At 40.0% G+C, this 21,058-nt stretch overlaps 1 protein-coding gene across 1 annotated transcript in view; it reads left to right on the forward strand.

Annotated features, from left to right (window-relative positions):
* PAM (peptidylglycine alpha-amidating monooxygenase) overlaps nt 1-21,058 on the forward strand; it is a 272,140-nt gene that overhangs the window by 180,304 nt on the left and 70,778 nt on the right. The window contains exon 8 of the mRNA XM_081089059.1: nt 666-749. Coding sequence (XP_080945185.1) covers nt 666-749 — 84 coding nt within the window. The remainder of the gene's footprint in view (nt 1-665; nt 750-21,058) is intronic.

Raw genomic sequence — 21,058 nt, forward strand, 5'->3', positions numbered from 1 at the left:
CAGGTTTGGAAATTAATAAGGGTGTCCGTCATGAATTTGTTGACATTTTAAAGACCCATGAGTAGAGCAGAAAAAAAAAATATTTCTCCACCTCTCAATATTTTCACTGTAGATAATTTTTAGCTTACTAGCAAACTCTATTAATAGTAAGACTATTAGGAACCCTTCAGAGTCCAGAAATTTATTGGCATACTAGAGTTTTTAATCTAGTTGGTAACAGTTTCCTCAATAACATTTTTGCAGATACCTGTTTTCATATGGAAAGAAAAGCAATTTCTCTGAGAGGCTCCTATATTCAGTCAGAAAATAAAAATGAATATGAATATATACAAAGTAAAATGTCTTTCATAATCAAGGAAAGAATTTTGTTTTGCTTTATTCTGTTTCTTTCAGAATGAGCGAATTGTCCTCTTAAAGTGTAGGTGGTTACCCTGGTTCTGAGGAGGGAGCTATGCACAGAATTCTATCAGAGCTTTGAGAAGGATTGAAAGGTTATATTAGAAGTTATCAGAAAATGCCTAGTTTATTTTCATTTTCATATTATAATTTCATGTGATATGCTATTTTATTTCCCTTTGGATTTCACAGATCAGTAACCCGAGATTAGCTCCATTTTAGGCTTCCATTTCTAAAATATTAATTTACCACCTTTTGTAAATCTTTAGGTGTTGGATTCAGAGTTGGAGGAGAGACTGGCAGTAAATACTTTGTACTACAAGTACACTATGGGGACATTAGTGCATTTAGAGGTAAGTTTTGAAATATTGGAACTAAGCACAACTTTCACTACTATATTGTTTAAAATATATATACTATTATCCACTTAATAAAAGGAAGGCTTGACCACACCCTTGGGGCCCACTAGGAAACAACTGTTTTTCTTTCTTTTCATTTGGGACTGTTGGGAAAATAACTTTTATTTTGAAGCGGGTATTGTCTTATGCATCCCACTGTGCTTTCTTCTATGCTGACTTCAGGGTGCTTTGGCTTTTCAATGTATTATTTTATCTACCTGCTTCCATTAGGAGATTCCTTCCAAGCAGCATGGTCAGAGAGTATAGGGACTAGTAAATTATTTAATTCTGTAAGCAAGCCCTTGGGAGCATCAGCAAGATTTGCAGTACCAGGGAGGTTCTCAAACTCTCAGGCTCATATCAGTGCCTTATCTGTAATCCACACATTCCACTTAATGAACTCATCCATTGACCACTGTATTCCTGCAAAAACCACCCACCCCTTAGACACCCGCTGCTGAGCACTACCCTAGGCACCTGTTGCTCTACCCGTGATTACTATGCACTTCACTGAAATGCTCCTTTTCTTGTTATAGAATCATGAACATGAGGAAGGGGCCCTGTTCCCAAGGGAACCGGGTCTGGTGCTTGTTATTTGTTCTGCTGTATTTAGTTAAACTTCAGCTGAATTCTAGGTTCACACTCCTTTGTTCATGGGAGTGTAAACATTGAGCAGGCTTCTCCTTGGCTTGTCAGTTTTCATACCGTCTTGCTGACTTATCCATATTTCCCCAAGTTCTCTATTTTAACATTATATTCCTATTAACTAACCAGATACATTTCCCTCTCTCAACATATTATCTTTCTGTCCCACATCTAAGTCTAGAAGTACATGTCCATCTACACCTACTAATGTCCTCTGGGGCCTTAGCAGGGACATTGCACAGATTCTCAGCATCCAGAACGGGGACAATAAATGTATCTTCCTCTGGGAAAAGATGTTGGAAAGAATACTTTTATGTCATTGAAAAATTACAATTAGTACTTCAATTAGATGTATCATCAATTAAGCAAGCTCCTGTGGACCAGCCCATGAATCCAGCGTCCAAATAAAACGTGTTTTCATATTAAAACATGCTTTGAGTTATATATAAATAGCTTTTCATTTTGAAAACAGAACCTAATCTTACATTGTTAACTGTAGTGCTAAGACAAGGTTTTGTTAAAAACAAAGGAATAATTAATGTTGTGTTTAAGGAACAAAGACAGAAATTATGTGCTCTAAAAATTCACTGTGTTGGTGTCAGAGTGCTGACTTCCAAAGCATTGACAATACTGTCATTTTTCTAAAAAGGCAAAGAAGGCTTTCCCTGACCACACAACTAACATATCCACACATGCTCCCCGCTCTTCATCCCTCTATAGAACCCCTAGACTTTCCTTTTCAATCTAATTCCTCTTATCTTTGTAGTCCTAGCAGATACTGCATTGATGCTCTGGGGAAATGGATGATATATACGATTTCTTAAAATATATTACTGTACGAATTCAATTTAACTTAACTTATTACTGATGAGGAATTTGGACCTGGGGATTATTATGCTAAGCGAAATAAACCAGTCAGAAAAAGACAAATACCATATAATCTTACTAATATGTGCACTCTACTGAGTAAAATAAACTGATGAACGAAATAGAAACAGAGGCATGGATACATGGAACAGACTGACGGAGATCAGAGGGGGTGGAGGGACTGGAAAAAAGATGGTGAAGAGATTAGCCAAAGAACATAAATGTATAGCCTGTGTTGACACAGACAACAGTGTGGTGAAAGCCAGGAGAGGGAGGAAGAGGGTTGGGTAGAGGTGGGCAAAGTGGGGGCAAATGGGACATCTCTAACAGTGTCAACAATATTTTTTTAAAAAAAAGGAATTTGTAATTTGTTTAATCTAGGCATAATTAAAAAGTATTGATAGTTACTAGTAAATATATATAAAAGATTGATGCGAAACTTGTATATTAATTTTTTATTTTTCACTTTTTTGAGAGTCATTTTTGTGAAAGAAGGTATGAGGTAGAAAGATTACTGGTGCTGTAATTCATAGACCTTATTGTAATATAATGAAAATAATAACCAATTTTTGTTCATGTAACTCACTCAGTTGTATTAGGTGTTATCTTGTGCCTTAAGTGATACATGTCTTAGAATAATAAATAAACACATGGGAAAATATCAAATCTCACTAAAACAGTGAGAGATCATTTTACGTTTATTAAATTAGGGGTGAGTGGAAATTGAATTCTAAATCCTAGGACTGCCAGGGTTTGGATGAATCTGGTACAGTTTGGGGAGCTTTATAAATTAGTGCAGTGTTTTGAAATGCAACTTTAGTGTATTATATACATTTTACATAGAACATTAAAATCTTGCCGTAGGCTTTTATTCTAAAGAAATGATTTTTTTTCTTTTTCTAAAAAGTTATCTGCCTAACCATGCACCATTAACTATTAATATGAAAAACCAGAAGTTAACAAATATCCCTTAATAGGGGACTAGTTAAATAAATGTTATAACAACAAAAATAGCTAAGCATAAAGTTTTATATAGACTACATAAAAATATATGTATGCTTATATGTTTGCAAGGATTATAAAGAAGAAGGAAGAATAGGGAACAGTTAATAAACATGAAAGAAGGATTGTGTGGATTTTTTTCCCCTTCAGAATGTTTTAACATATTTTTAAATTCCACAAGTAGAAGCACTATGCTAAGTCCCTCAGTACCTGCCAGTGAGTGTATGCATTCCCACCCCCCACTCTCCTGACAGAGAAGAGTTCATGTAAATCTCTATATGCCAGATTTGATTTATGTAAGGAGTGACTTGTACTTTTAAAAGTTTCTACTCTGTGATTGTACACTTGCCCCCAGATGGCACCTAGAAGTGGAAAATAATTATATCATCATATCTTCTAAGGATTAAAAATACATCATAGGTGTTATATATGTATTATACACTCACACATAATCATATTAGTATCAATGAAGATTTGAACTTAACCTTGTTCAAACTATTGATGATGACATAAATTGTGCATCAGAAGCAGACACAGGCTATGTGGACATTACTGCACTCTTCTGAAAAGTGGGGAGTATTTTGCATAAGGGTATGAGCCTTTTTCCATACAGGGAAGGTTTTAGACAGGGGACATGTCTAGGACTTTTATTTAATGAAGCACCAACAGTGAAGGTAAAATTTCTTCTAAAATTTGCTGGACTGTGGTCAAGTATCAGAGAGAATATAACCTGAAGCCAAGTGGGTATGATCTCTGTTAGTAGGAAAAAATTGGGTGTGAGTTCTGTGGGATAACATGCAATGTTTGTTTTGTTTGGGTTTTTGTTTGTTTGGGAAATTGCACAGAATGTGAAGCTGTAAAAACAACATTTATAAGTAGCCAACTTTATTAAATGCCATGTCAGTCGGAGTGTCAGACCTGTGCTGGGTATACTAATCTTCCTGGCCACGGGCGTTTCGTGTATTCCAGCAGGGGAAGGAAAAACGAAAACAGAGTTTATAGGCAATTGTAGAAATGCATTCCAGGCCTGGAGGCTGTGGAAAGGCAGTGGACAGGTCTGCCCGGAAGGGAAGGGTCGTCTGTGAAAGGCGTCTTAGAGGATGGAACCAGAGTAAGGATTTGAATAGTGAACAGGAGCCTCCTGTAGACAGGGGAAGGAGAAGACACAATCCAGACAAAGGTAAAGGCATTGCGTCGTAGACACAGGAGAGTGAAAAGCCTCATGTCCACAAGAAACTGGTGGTCATTTGGCGTTACTATGCAATGCAAAGGGGGAAGTGGCAAGAAATGAGAAGAGAGGTGAAAGGTGGGGACCAGACCATGAAGATTCTTGTTCAGACCTGATTCTGAAGGCACTGAGTGTTTATTAGCCGAGCCATAACCCAGTCAGATTTGCACTTCAGCCCTAGTCTTGAGGGCATGGAAATGTTACTAACGGCTTTACGAAGAAAGGACCGGGGCTCCAGGGGGCCAAGGTGAGCCAGGACTGGGGCCCTGGAAGGCCAGCGTGAGTTCTTTTTTTAAATGTAGACTTTCTATAAATTAATATTCTGTGGAAAACAGAATGTAATCTAATTAGAAATGAGAGTCCCATATAGGCAATAGCATAATACAGGGGTTAGATGATTCAACCAGTTGGCCTGGCAATGACACTTGCTGGTTTTGTTACCCTCACCAAGTTCCTAAACCTCCCTGCTCACCTCATCTATAATGTGGGACCATAATGGTTCTTATAAAGGTACCTGTAAGTACTCAGTAAATGTTAACTAGTGTCATTATAGTCCCTGTGAAAGACGTAAGGGGACATAAATCCTCCCTAAATGCATAGTCATCATAGTTGCCCATAATATGAAAAGTATATTGGTTACCTTTTAAGGGTATTGTAATTTCTCATTATGTTTAGACAGGACCGTGTTCACGCCTGTCCCATTGCCGGTAGAATTTTCCTAGTTTTGGTCTGTGTGTCCTGTTCTCCACAGCAGTTTTGTTATTCGTAGTTCAGTTATACAAAGAAACTACAAGATCAAGTTCCTGTACTTAAGGAGATTAGAATAGTGGGAACTAGAGATTCCTCTTGGTCCTCTTTTTCTTTCTATGTTTTTTCAATAATCTTGTTCCAAAGAGACAATTCTGAGATTACTGCAAAAATTTTCCACATTTATTCAAGATGTTTGGCCCAGGGAAATCTTTTTTTTTTTTTTTTAATTGTACAATTCAATAATCTTTACTAAACTTTCAGAGCTGGGAAACCATCACTACAATCCAGTTTTAGAATGTTTCTATTACCCCAGACAGATTCCCTGTGCCCACTTGTTATAAACCTCTCTGCCTAGTCCCAACCCCACGAAACTCCTTTTCTGCCTTCTTTCTCTATAGACTTGATTTGACTGAACATGGCTTATAAATAGAACCATACAACATGCAATCTTTAACTTCTTAGTGTAATTTGAAATTCACTCATATTGTAGCATGAATCAGTAGATTATTCCTTTTTTACTACTGTATTGTATTTCATTATATGGATATACCACATTTGTTTATCCATTCACGAGCTGATTTTTTTTTTCAATTTCTTACAATTATAAACAATGCTGCTATTGTGAACAAGCCTTTACATGAATATGTTTATATTTCTCAGGTAGATAGCTAGGAGTATAATTATCAGGCTTTATGGTAAGTTTATGCTTAACTTTTTAAGAAACTGCTAAACTGTTTTTCAAAGTGGTTGTAACATTTTATAGTTTCATCAACAAAATATGAGGGTTCCAGTTTCCACACATCCTTGCCAACATTTTCTCTTGTCTGCCTTTTTTATTATAGCAACTAGAGGCCCGGTGCACAAAAATTTGTGCACTTGGGAGGGTCCCTCAGCCCTGCCTGTGCCCTCTCACAGTCTGGGACCCCACGGGGGACGTCCACTTGCCAGCGGGGAGCAGGCCTAGCTGCAGTCTGGCCCAGGGAAATCTTAAGAAAATTCTTGGCCTCTCCTTTCCAGAGTGCCTGGCATTAAGCTCACTGGTCTCCAACAGTAACTCACTCTCAAACCGGAAATCCGGTTGGAACTGATGTTCTTAAAATTCCCGTGTGCATAGGCTCTGACTCTCTTTGGGTTGGCAAAATGTCCATGCTGCTTACTATGCTTAAGCCTCGGTTATGCCTAGGAAAACTAACAGGTGTTCCTTGTGAAGGATACAGACCACACATACACACACATAGAAATTTTAACATGTGCCTAGGCGTACATAGCTATAAGATTTATTTCCCTTAGATTGGGTGTTTAATATTTATATTTTAAATGAGAGGGATGATAATTGGGGATTGTTTTCAACTCTCCTTTATGTGAGTTCTAAGAAGCTTCATCTTCAAATTCCTGGGGTTATCTATATATACAAAAGTCTAAGTGACCATTATGACGAACAACCAGAACAACCGGTCGACCAGTCGCAATAACGTGCACTGACCACCAGGGGACATATGCTCAAAGCAGAAGCTGCCCTCTGGTGGTCAATGCGTTCCCACAGATAACCTCCCGCAGCTGGCCAACCTCCCTGAGCCCCCCTCCCAACCCCTCCCCCGGCTGGCAGACCTTGATTGGGACTGGGTGAGGTGGCCCCAATTGGCCCTGATTGCTGGCCAGGCCTAGGGACCCTACCCATACATGAATTCGTTCACTGGGCCTCTACTGTTAGTATAAACTACATCATGAAATTCTAATTAGAACCCTTAAACAACGAATCATTTTCCATAGTCAAGTTTTCCAGAAAGGTGAGGTTTTTTTAAGTACTATAATTTTAAAACATTTTGGGCATAAATCTTTCCTAAATATAGTATATGCTTTATGAAATTAAAATAGTTGGTATATTTTAAATGCCTACAGCTGTGCCCAAGATAGTGATTGATGAATTCTGCCTTCTTAGCTCACTGTCCAATGGGAGCAAATGGGAACAAATAAAACAATAACTGTAATTACATGAGCCAGTGCACACTCAGTGCAGTGGGAGAGGGGGTTGAAAGCAGGCAAGACCACCCCAAGTTGAGAAAGATTTCCTGTTGCCAGATTGATTACCTATAGGCATCCTTCTCCCTGGTTCTAGATGGATGGGTTAGATGCAGAATCTAGGTAGCTATGTTTCTTATTATGGTTTATAAATTTTTAAAAAGCAGAGTCTGAATTGAAGCCCTTAAAGAGGACATTTTGAATAATGAAATCTTGGAACACTAGTGCCTGGCCTCGGTGACAGATTTGAATTCCCCTTGCCCTCCCTGTGGTTTCATCATGGCTTCTCTGTAGCTTAGGCCCAGACGGGTGGGTGTTACTGGACACGGAACCTGCATTTCAGGCACGCACACTCCACACTCGTGTGCACATACACACAGCGGGAGTTCCTGTCACACCACGGCTGAAGGAGTAGTAGTGGAACCCAAGGGACTGGAAATAGTGGCAGGCAGGAGGCAAAGCAGGAGTCCAGAGGAATCCTAATTCCCCTGCATCTCTGCCTTACAAGACGACCGCCAGGAAGCTATTGGAAAAGCTTCGAAATTGTGAGCCCAGGAGAAATCCCTTGCTAATGCATTTTTGAACAAGGTGGAGCGTAGATCAGTGGCAGGGCAGTTACACTTAAAATTATTTCATTCCAGGATAAACCAGACTCCTGTGACTGCCGTGTAAGCATTAGAGTGCTCTTGACTCCTTGCTACCTGATTGCTGAGATAGCGGGAAACCGTGGAAGATTGCTCCCCATTGCTCCCACTGTTGTCCTTTCTAAATTTGTCTAGCAGCTTCCCCCTGCATGCTTTCCAGTGAGATAGACAAGCCTGCTTTTTCTCTGCAAAGTGACAGATACTCTGCATCAGGGTACTTAAACTCGTGTATTTTCAAGCATTCTGGATTACTTTTCATACCTGAGAATTTCCTTTGAAATTACAGATGTGGAAGGTGTTGTTAAAGCTTCCCCACCCCAGGGAGATGCCTGAAAGCCATTGAGTCTCTACACTGGGAGGCATGGATGGCACCTTTCTCGCACTCAGCCTGCACTCAGCTGGGCCTTCCCTGAGTGGGACCCTGGCATGCATGTGGTCCGGCACGCCTAATCTTTTTTATTCTAGGGCACACATCGTGTTTCCAAGTTCACAACAGCAGGGCCAGCCACCGGCTTAAGCAAGCCGCGTCCTCAGTAAATACAGACATGTGGTTCCAGGAAGGGTGCACTTTACCTGTTTCCCTTTTCTCTCCCAAGGCCATTCATATGGAACCCGTGCCACTCAGCCAGTCCGCTTTCTTCCCTCCCCTACTCTCACTTCTTAGTTCACTAATAGCCCTTTATAAGCAGTGCAAACTTTTATTTAAATACTTTGGACCAGATGTTGTTTAGTATTTAGAACTTAACACCTTTTTGAAAGTACTCAAGTGCATAATTTTTCTATTACATTGAGGGTCTGAGGCACCTTCTCTGATCAAATACACTAATATTCACCTATAGCAAAACGTTCAAATAGTTACACTATCATGGATAAATGGACCATAAACAGCATTACATTTATTTAGGTCAGATTTTTCCGTCAAACTTCATTATGGAAAATCTTTAGGCTTTTCAGCTTTCAGAATTGCAAATAGTTCTAGTATTAGAACAAAGAAACCTATTCCTTGATACATGATATATCAGTTAAAATACACATTTTGGAGGATGTGCGGGGCTAGCTCAGCCAAGGGTAAGGTGAGCCTGAGGGGGGCAGCGAAGGATGTAGAAAAGACAGACAAAGAGAATAAACTGGGTCTAGGTGTATCTTCCTGTGCCTGACTGAGGCCACAGAGAGGGAGATCCAGATGGCAAACTGAGCCTTTATTTTATAGCCAGAGGTACAGGGTAGTGGTCACCATAGTTACAGCATTCTTGTGAGTTTCACTTGTTTTGGCAGCACTTGCTGCATCTCCCTCAGTACATTAGCTACCCAGATAAGATCTAGGGAGGGCCATAAGGTAAAGCCTAATTATGCTAAGAGGGCTGTGCCCTCTAAGTTGGGACTTGTTTGTGGCTTTGCCAACAGGTCAGTCCCAGGTTTAACCCGATAGCCGCTCCCTACAGGAGGACTCTGGATAAATTGCAATATTTTCCCATTAAAATAGTCTGTCTCAAACTTTATTTTGCATCTTTTGAGAAAATGCTAAATATAAAAGTAAAATATCACTCATACTGCCTTACTATTTAAAAAATCTATAATATGAGGTGATAGTTGCACATGTCTGTAGATCAGTGATGGTGAACCTTTTGAGCTCGGCGTGTCAGCATTTTGAAAAACCCTAACTTAACTCTGGTGCCGTGTCACATATAGAATTTTTTTGATATTTGCAACCATAGTAAAACACAGACTTATATTTTTGATATTTATTTAATATATTTAAATGCCATTTAAGAAAGAAAAATCAACCAAAAAAAATGAGTTCGCGTGTCACCTCTGACACGCATGTCATAGGTTCGCCATCACTGCTGTAGATAATAAAGACCATTGAATTGTATGTAGACTTTAAAGAGGTGAATTGTATGGTATGTGAATTATATCTCTTCAGTCCTATCTCCCTTTTCCACCCATTTCCACCTCCAAATAACTACCATTTATGCCTGCCAATTATTCATATGCTTATCCCAACATTTCTCTACATGCAGAAACCTCAGACATGTATACAGGAAATTTTTTTCTTTTTTGGACAAAGATAAGACCAAACTCGCCACAGATCTGCACCTGCTGTTGTTTTTAATTTACTGTACCCTGGACTTATTTCTAAGGCAGCACATGTAAAGCTCTTTCCTTATTTTTAACAGTTGCCTATACAGAAGTACCATAATTTTTAGATCCTGTTTCCTGTTAAAGACGTTTAAGTCCTGGGTTTTTTGCTATCACAAGCAATGTTGCAATGAATGTTAACATTAGAAATGTTTTAGGTAACTATGTATTGCCACTGCAGGGTAGATTTCTAGAAATGAGATTTTTGGGTCTTTTAAACTTTAACAGATTCCTCCAAACATGACAAAACAGTTTTTCCAAATTACAATCTATAGTGAATAAATGAGACCCATATTCTTACCTGTACCAGATGTTTTCATACTTGAAAATGTTTGCCCAGTGTTTGCTTAAACAGAGACACTCCTTTTATTTCATTAAAGGATTTGAATTAATTGGAAGGTCTGAGTAGAATTACCTCAGAAGTACATAGTCTAGGTCAGGATTTCTCAAACTCTGACCTAAGAACTACCTGCAGCAGAATCTCCTTGAGGTACTTTTTAAAATGAAAACTGCTGGTTGCAACCAGACCTACTGAATTAGATGCACAATAAGTAGAGCCTAGGCAGTGGCGTACAGGAGCTGCCTCATATTGACTCACAGGAGCCAATTGTTAATTTTCAGAAGCCTGATGAACTGATTGTTTTTCCCCCTTTATTTTATTTTATTTTATTTATTATTTTATTTATTTATTTATTTATTTATTTATTTATTTATTTTATTCTATTTATTTTATTTTATTTATTATTTTATTTTATTTTATTTATTTTATTTATTTATTTTATTTTATTTATTTTATTTTATTTTATTCCCAATACCATTTATCCTTCATATAACCTCTCCCACTTCCACCAACCCCCTACCTCTCGCAGTCACCACATTGAGCTGATTGTTCATTGTAGCCATAATTTAAAATAAAGGCAATGAATACTCAAAGTCAATATCCAATTATTTTACTACATTTTACTATTATTTATCTTCTTGAGGGTATTTACATCTATTGTGTCTCTATGGTGAAAATATTATAAAATGATGTGCTAACTGCTCATCTCTTCCCAGCCCAGTGTTCAGTGATGTCACATTGATAGCTTGAAATCAATCAGGGTGGGAAAAATGATACCATGGGAATTGGCAAATGCTACAAATCTGTGCTTGATAAACTATTTCATTGGTTGCTTAGATTTAAGAAAGGGAAAAGATGTCAGTAATGTAGATTATTGTGAATAGCCAAAAAATTTGAGGAAATATTCTTCTAGTATTTAGAAATTGTATCCAATACAGCAAGGATTCTGCTCACATCAGTGATGAGCAAATGCACTTCCAACATGTCTTTATGGTTTTAATAAACAAGAATATCCACAAACATTTTTGTCTTAACCACTCACTCATCAATTCCAACCATAGAAAACAAGTTTTTAAAAATCTGTGATATTCAATTGGTTATATGTAATCTATCCTATCTAATAAAAGAAAAAAAGGGTACTTAACCGTACCTCCACTACCCTTCCCATTGGCTAATCAGCAAGATATGCAAATTAACTGCCAACAAAGATGGCGACCAGCAGCCACGCAGCTGAAGCGAACAGGAGGCTTGCTTGCTCCAGTGATGGAGGAAGCCAAGGTTCTCCACCTGCCGTAGCCCGGCTCTGATCTCCGAAAGCAACAGCTCCAAAAGCAACAAAGTTTCAATTATAGAAGCTAAACAAACTCCAGATACCTGCTTTCAGCCAGCCGTGGCCTCAGAGCTGGAGCAAGCAGGACGGCAACAAAGTTTCAATTATAGAAGGTAAATAAATCCCAGAATAAAAAAAGAAAAGAAAAAAAGAGGCTGGGAGCTTCAGTCGCCAGTCAGCCTGAAAACGGCCCTCAGTCCCTCACCCAGACTGGCCAGACACCCCAGTGGGGACCCCCACCCTGAAGGGGGTGTGACCAGCTGCAAACAGCCATCAGCCCCTCACCCAGGCTGGCCAGGCACCCAAACAGGACCCCCACCCTGATCCAGGACACCCTTCAGGGCAAACCAGCCGGCCCCCACCCGTGCACCAGGCCTCCATCCTATATAGTAAAAGGGTAATATGCAAACTGACCCTAACAGCAGAACGACTGGGAATGACTGGTCACTATGACACACACTGACCACCAGAGGGCAGATGCTCAATGCAGGAGCTGCCCTCTGGTGGTTAGTGTGCTCTCACAGGGGGCATCTCTGCTCAGCCACAAGCCAGACTGATGGCTGCCAGTACAGCAGTGGTGGTGGGAGCCTCTCCTGCCTCCTCAGCAGCACTAAGGATTTCTGCCTGCAGCTTAGGTCTGCTCCCCGATGGCAGGTGGACATCCCCCGAGGGCTACTGGGCTGCCAGAGGGATGTCTCATTGCCAGCTTAGGCCCAATCCCCCGGGGAGCAGGCCTCAGCCAGCAGGTGGTCATCCCCCGAGGGGTCCCAGACTGTGAGAGGGCACAGGCTGGGCTGAGGGACCCCCCCACCAAGTGCACAAATTTTTGTGCACCGGGCCTCTAGTATAAAAGCCTAAGCGACCATTACAACAGGCCAGTAGCTACAACACGCAGTGACCACCAGGGGGCAGACGCTCAGTGCAGGAACTGCCCCCTGGTGGTCAGGGTGCTCTCACAGCCAACCTCCCACAGTCCCTCCCTGCAGCCGGCCAGCCCCAATCGGCCCCAATCACCAGCCAGGCTGAGGTACCCCACCCATTCACAAATTTGTGCACCAGGCCTCTAGTTTATAATAATGAGCATTACATATTTTATTATTTAAAAAATTTTTATATTAATAAAAATATAATAAATATATACACACACACAGGCATATTTTTTCAGAGAGCCAGTGCACACTGCTGAGCCCAGGATTCTGAAATTTTAACAAGCTCCCCAGTTGATTTTTATGCAAACCAAAGTTTGACAACTGAAGCTCAAATTGTCCTAGTAAGCATTGAAGTTCCTTCTGTATTTTTCCCCTTTGGTACAGGTATGTCAGGGAAATCTCCTGAGACTTGAGATAGGAGCAGAATCATTTGCACTTACCAAAATAAGTATCATTATATCTCAATTCTCTTAAGAAAGGGGGAGCTTTGAAATAAGAAAATGCATTTAATTACTATCTGGTTATTCTAGCACTTTATTTTACTTAGAGATGTGAAGAAGGGTTTATTTTTATCCTTTTTCACAAAATTTGTTCTTTGGGTTTTAACATGCTGTAATAGAAGCCACTTACAATGCATATATGACTTTCTTGGACACCCCCTCCCTATATATAGCTGTGCAAATGTTCTTTTAACACTTACCCTTGATAAATCTTTTTGAAGAATGAGCAAAAAATAATATTATATCCTTCATTTTTTATAATTTTATTTCTTTTTAAGTGGAATGTATGGGTGACAGGGACTAGAAAGTGAAAAGCAGAAACCACCAGACCAACTCTGATGATTGGCAAGAAGGTAACATTAGGTGCATGAAATTCCATAGCCTCGTAGGCCCTTCCAAATATAGGGGAAAGATAGAAACGACATTTTGAAAAGAAAGCAATGTTTCTTTTATTTTCTCCTGAAAAGAAAAGAGTAAAAACTATGGATCTTAGGTGTCGTAAACTAATTGGTTTTTAAAGCACTTGCTTTTATAGCACCAGAGATTGAGTCTTCAGGCTGATTGCACGAGAACCCAACTGGAAGGGATTATCTAGCCTGGCCCCTCTAGTTTACAGAATGGAAATCGATGCTTAGAAAGGTTAAATGACTTGCCTAAGGTGGTATAGTTACTAGACCAATGCTATTATAAACTAAACGAATTTAATTTGTGTTGGATTTCTAGTTTGTATATGTGCCAAAGTTCATGTCCTAACAATATAAAACAAGTGATGGAGTCAGTGTTTCTGGAAGTCATTTGAACCACTGGGAATGGAGAGGAATGGATTTATTCATGCACAATAGAATAAATATTAATAAAGACTGGAGTCGTTTACCTTATCTCATTTATGCCTTTTCATTCTGATGTATGAAGTAATCCACTTCCTTTATCATGTAGGGATATTTCTAAATCAGGTTGCTTGATAATCCCACTGATTTTAGAAGAATTGTAATTGGATGTTCTTCATGTTCTTCTCTAACCTTCATTATACACAAGCAGCTTGATGTGAGTCGTGGGAATGATTTTAGAACTATTCTGTACCTCTCAAATGATCCAAAAGGAGCTTATTATGTTGAAGTATTCTTTTGCTCTTGCCACTCTCTTCACATAAATATGAGTGCCCTTATTCTCTAGCTCCCTGCATTTCAACTTTGCTAATCATCTTCAGTATGGAAAACTAATGATCCTTATTCTCATGCTTTCCATGGGACACCTGTTTATTTTAATACCAAAATATGGTCATTAAGTATCAGGAATTATATTTTTATTCATTTGGTTATGAGAAGATATGCAAAGCACTACAGTATTCTTTTTTAAAGAATATATTCAGAATCTTTTTATCCTTTAACATATGTTTTTGAAGCAATTGAACATTGAATAATATAATATTTCATTTAGGTGATGAATTTTTTAGGGAAAAATTTCCCTAATGCCATTTCGTCTTTTTAGACTTTATGGCTTTTTGAGAAAGCCTTATACTTTACCTTCATTTACCCCTTTGTAACTCATGCTTATTAAATAATTCATAATTAGCTCCTATTTTGAAGCTGGTCAGGGCTACACATCATCAAGTAATTAATGCTATTTAAATTAATAGCAGACAACATTTTATTTTTCACCAAAAGAAATTGAGAAATCAAGTTACTAGTCCATTGTCTCATAAAAATTAGGAGATGTAATCAAATTTCTGTGAAATCTAGTTTAGAGCACTGGCAGCACTATCCATGGCTTCGCCTCCCCCCGCCATACTCCACACATACTCTGTCTGCTTTCCTACCCCTCACCCTGTCTACTCCCTGCTCCCCTCATTGCCTGACATGTTTACGTATGTGTTGTAGGAACTCCAGTAAAAGATGGAAGTCATTAGAGAAAAATGCTAGGATTTGCACACTCCATTTCCTATTTACTATTAATTCCTTTTTATGTTAGTTGATTGACTTACTTGTAACATGGAAAAGATACCCTAAATAAATACATGACCAAAAGAGTATTTGCTCAAAACCATTGAAATAACACCTAATGAAATTTACAAAATAATATATTAGAAAGATAAAATTCAACTCTTTCTGGGCCTGGAAGATACCTTCTACTCTCCCTCTTTCTGCCAACAGAAACAGTATTCTTTTCTTCATCCAATTTGGAAACTCTTCACCTTGCTCTCCATTTCTGTTCTTTATATATTAACTAGTGGCCCAATGCATGAAATTCGTGCATGGGGAGGGTGTGTTCCTCAGCCTGGCCTGCACCCTCTCCAATTTGGGACCCCTCGAAAAATGTCCTGCCAGTTTACAGGGATGGGCCTAAACCAGTAGTCGGACATCCCTCTCGTAATCCGGGACTGCTCTGCCCACACTGCAGCCACCGCTACTGCCTCAGCCACTGCCTGCCCAAGATCCATGGCTGTGGGGAGAGGGCCCGCGCCCACGCCCCGCAGAGAATCAGCTGGGTGAGAGTGCTGTACGCTGGCAGTGCGGCCAAGGACGGGTCCCTGGACCCCGCCAAGTGGGCCCAGCTGCAGAGGAGCCTGGATAAGAAGCTGGGCGAGCTAAGCAGCCAGAGGAGGAGCAAAAGGAGGGAGAAGGAGATGTGAGCCGGCCCTCACACCCTCCGGCCTTGTCTTTGCAAATGCAAGTGCGAGCAAGCGGCTGTCCATGGTGCTTTCTGTGCCTTATAGCTGCTCCGGTGATGTGACCAGGGCTGCATGCGCAAGCCAGGGGCCTCTGGGAGGGGGTGGGTCCTCGGGCCCAGCGTGCCCTGCCTTGCGCTGGGGTGGGGGCGGGCTGCAGTGGCTGTTCTTTGCTGGCACCAGGGCCCCCTGGGGCTCTCCGAGGTCCCTCGCCAACTGCCTTAAGAGAACTTTTAAGAGAGGTTCCGGGAGTCCGGGTTGCGGCCTGGCCTCGCCCCGCCCTCCTGCCCTCGGATCGCCATGGCGATCGAGGGGCACAGGCCCTCCCGCCCTTCAGTTGCCATGGTGGGGGTCCGGGGTTGATGCCTGGCCTGCGCCCAGCCCTCCCGCCCTCCGATCGCCATGGTGGGGGTCCGCGGTTGCTGCCTGGCCTGCAACATGGGCCCTTCCGCCCTCCAATCGCCAAGGCAATCGAGGGACGCAGGCCCTCCCACCCATCAGTTGCCATGGCGGGGGTCCGGGGTTGATGCCTGGCCTGCGCTCCAGCCCTCCTGCCCTCCCATCGCCATGGCGGAGGTCCGGGGTTGCTGCCTGGCCTGCGCCCAGCCCTCCTGCCCTCCAATTGCCATGGCGATCCGGGCTGCAGGCCAGCCGGCAACCCCAGCTTTCCCATGGCGATCACCCGCTGGGGGGTGGGGAAAGGCAGCCGTTGCCCACCCCCCAACTCTTGCCTGCCGCCTGGGTTGCTGATCACCATTCTTCAGTCCTTCCCCTTTTGCCTCTCATCATTGCGAGTATGCAAATTAATCGCCATCTTTGTTGGCGGTTACTGCCATCTTGGCTGTCAGTTAATTTGCATATCTCGCTGATTAGCCAATGGGAAGGGTAGCGGTCGTAGGCCAATGACCATGTTTCTGTTTTATTAGATAGGATTCTTCATTTCTCCATCTTTGAAAACTTACACGTCTTTCTTCTTGTAGGGATATTTCTTCTCCCCCACACTTTTCTAGCCCCATTTCTTCACAAGCATTCCTTACCCTTGTATAGCAAACTTAACGATAATGCACCACCTACTAATAATAATTAATAACTGAAAGGAAAGAGAAATCTAATTAGTACCCACAGGCCCTTCTACACTGAACCTTTATCTTACAGTATAAGTCTTGCTTACTATCTGAGGGAATTTTAAGAGATAATGTGGCTCACCTGGGGGTTTCAGTGTTTCTCCATTAATACCAGTAGAGTAATGACACCTAGCATTTTATATGACTTTTCAGCTCAGAATTGCTTTATAAGTGTTACTTTATGAATCCTCATACCACACTACAACATAAATATCTCGAATGACTGCAAATTAATGTTAAAACAAATATATGAGCTATCATGTTCAAAGTGTGTTCCCTAATTAATGCCAAGGATGCATGCATGCATAATTATATGTAAATTATATGCTTTGGATTTTTTTTTTTCATTGGAAAATCAAACACAATACACAATAGTATTTTAAGTTGTTGAAGATAATTGGGTTGAAAATGTGGCCACTGATTTTAGGGTGACTTTCCAAAATCATATTCCAGTCAAGTTACAGCTTTTGCAGAAGATAAACTCACTATTTTCAAAACAAAATAGAATGGTGTTGCCCCTAGGTATCCTCTATTTATCACTGCTGAGCTTTTAGAGGTCAAGTTAAATAAAAGAGAGAGAACACATTGCACAAAATAGTTGAGAATTTGAAAGGGTGTGAAAGAAGGTAAATCATATATACATGTATATATGTATATTTATATATATATAAATATTACTCTTAAGATGATTCAAAAATTCATAGTAGAGGATTTGAGGATTTTACGTGAGAAACATGTTTTTAGGCTTTATATCTCAAACTTAAACCTTTATTTTATCAAAGCTCTGGACTCCTTTTCATTCCTACATTTTTACAGGTACAGTCTGTCCTCAGTGGAAAGAAAAGACAATAATTGGAATAATGCAAAAGAAACTTTAGATTATCATTTAAAGTGAATATATATTAAAAATAGAGATATAGAAGTAAAAAGTGGTCAATAGGACTTTTCACTGAGAGATAGGGGAAATTAAAAATATTTGTTAAGTATAATATTTAAAATTATCCAACCAAAGCTCATGAAGCTAGTGGACAAGCTGGTTAAATGTGCCTGGTTTTAGCTAAAAGACAACTCGTTCAGGAAGCAGTTAAATATTGTCTGTACCTAAACGTAAAGATTTAAAATTTAATGCCTCAGGACACAAGTGGAGGGCTTTTGATGCTTGATCTGGGTTTTGCTTACAAGGATGTGTTTGTTTTTTAAAATTCCTGTAGCTGTACCTTCTGATTTGTACATTTTTCTATATATTGTGGTTCAAAAAAGGTTCAAAAACCCATCAATAATTTAAAAACTCAGTGCCATGTTTTTAAAAACGCTGTATTTACCTGTGGTTTAGTCTTTTAATTTTACTTCCTTAGAAGTATGATTCTGAAACAGCTTCATAATTCTGAGGGGAAAAGCTGTACATCCTTAGCTTTTGCTGTAGATTTTTTTTTTTTTTTGCATTCATAAAATATGGAAACCAGAACGTTCTCTGACATTAGTCGTGCTGTAACATCCTCCCCACACCGAGTGATCATAAAAGCACGTTGGCGAGCCTGCCTGCCTGCCTGCCTTCCATTTGATCTCTCTTGGAAACAGCAGAGACCATCATTGTGAAAGTCATCTTCTTGCAGGATGGGTAAATGCATTCTCCCTTCCTTGCCACAGGACAAATGGGAGCTAGTAATTTCTAGTCCCATCGCAGGGAATACAAAATCAAAGGAGGCTTAGCTCACTGCAGTGACAGCTTCAAACGGAATTCTTTTTTGAAGCTTCCTTTTCATGGTGCTGGTTTATTTAGCACTGAAGCTTGTCTGCTAAGTCAGCTTTCAAAAGCCTCCAGGAAACCTGTGCTATTTGTGTCGTGTATTAACAGTGCCCCTACTTCAGTTACCTTTGCTAAGCAGATACACATTGGTCCTGACAGCGTAAGGTGTTTGTGCTTGTGCTTTTCTGAATGGAGACTATTGTACATCAGTGTATCTCTAACGGAGGAAGCCCGATATTCTGAGAGTATGCTTTCAGAAATCCATTCATTCCCTCAGAAAATTTGGTGACTTGGATTTTGTTTTGAAGAAACTCCAATGAAAGACTTCAATATATGTATATTCTAGTTGATATAGAGGATCGTCTTTTTACTGAGTACAGTCAAAAGATTTTAGGACCTGCACTTAACATCCAGGTGGTACCAGAAAGCAATAAAGGAGCTTCGTCTTTGCTTCCTTAAACCCAGGGTTCCATGTAACGTGTCTGTGCCCAGAGTGAACACAAGAAAGAACCGGATCAGCTGTTCCCTATTTGCTTCTCATACATGTGCCCATCTCTCTGCTGCTGCAAGGTTTCAGATGTACAGAAATAAACTTTTTGTATAGAAACACGGTCCAATTCTACAGAAATAACTTGTTCTTAACAAGATGGCCCAGCCAGCACACCTGACAGCAATCTGCTCCAATGCTCAGGAAACTGGCTTTGTTGGCTCCTCACCCTACTCCCTCCTAAGGGGTTTTCCAAGTCATTTTGACTATATGAAATTTTCCCAGACTTTAGAAATGAATCCCCAAGTAATCTATTCTTGGTCACCTTGGGAGCCATGATTTAATACTAGGAAAACATCATCTATCCCATTCACTTATTGTGAATTTAGAACAAAGAACCATAAGATAAATATTAAGCCAGCTGAATATTCACGCAGTTATTACAATATCTATGTACATATATTATTGCAAAATTAATAGTTTGTATTATGATATACTTGATTCATTTTTGTTTGTTCAAGACAGATAGAAAGTCAGGAAGGTAGCTTTTAAATTACGTTCAGGACACTGAGAAGGTGGACGGGTATAATATCGTTTAGAACTACTTGCTTACATATTTTCTGGACTATGTTTTTATTATCAGAGATGTTTACCTCTTTGTTTTTCATAAGACTTGGCAGTGGTTCCAGGCATGCTTTCTCTGGACTTTCATAAGGAAGGGATTCATTATCCAACACTGTGGTTGGGATAGTAGGTAATGGGTGTACTTTATCCTTTACCTGTACCTTCCTAGGAGAGAGCAGTGAATTGAAATCCACTCTACCACTCTCTTTCCAATTAGTGGGATACAGTTCATAACACTGCATTGGTTCCCTTAGGACCGATAGTTAGCCTATCCTTTTATTGATGCAGGAAACAACCAGGACAAGATGAGCTCATGAAGTATAGAGGGCTATCTCTAGAGGGGAAGATTAGGAGACACCAACAGACTCCTAAGGACCTGAGATGTAATAGGTTATTATCATGCATTATTCCACATACTTACTGTACTACTTAGCTACCAATCCAAGCAGGAACTACACTCTCTTATTACAAAAGCAGGCTAAACCCTTTGGAATGGATAACCTCATATTCCATGCATCCACCTTCCATTAAGAAAAATGAACTTCCTGCTTAAATGGATGTCTTGAGTATCGCTGGTTACTAATCCATTTGGCTTAATTCCTTTATCTTAGCTTAAGGATATTTCAAAGATAAAATGCCTGGGAAGTCTCTAATAGATGCAACTCTTATTTTTCTTCTTAAATAAATAATGTTGACTAAATGTTAACATTGGAGAATTAGTTTTGCTACCCCGGGTGTCACCAGTTAGCTGAATTACTTTGGCTCACACTCTCAATCTCTGTAATCACTTTTCGTTTCCTATTTAGAAACATAAGAGTTGAACTCCATTATAGCCAGGATCACTTTCAATTTTGAAATTCTGTGAATCTGTATGTTTGATAAATACGTTGCTTTGTGTACTCATCTCTGTCTAAACAGAGGAGAGCAATTTCTCAAAAAAAAAAAAAAAAAAAAAAAGGCAAGCTGAGCCCCTTGTGAGAGTGGTCATCCAGTGTTCATCTTTCTGGAGATTAGATTCTGATTGAATGCTATTTTCAAGTGTCATCCAGTGTCTGGAAATACTTGTTTCTTTCATTATCAGACTGCTTCTTAGAGGTCTTACCACTCAACTACCAGTACAGAGGTATTATCCTATACTGTGATATGTTCTATGGCATTACCAGACTTTATTTTACATTTCTTTTTTAAAAATGATTCTTTTAAGTTTTACACTGTTAGTATCTT

Source organism: Myotis nattereri (genome assembly GCF_964212035.1).
Source record: "Myotis nattereri genome assembly, chromosome: 4".
Taxonomy (NCBI): Eukaryota; Metazoa; Chordata; class Mammalia; order Chiroptera; family Vespertilionidae; genus Myotis; species Myotis nattereri.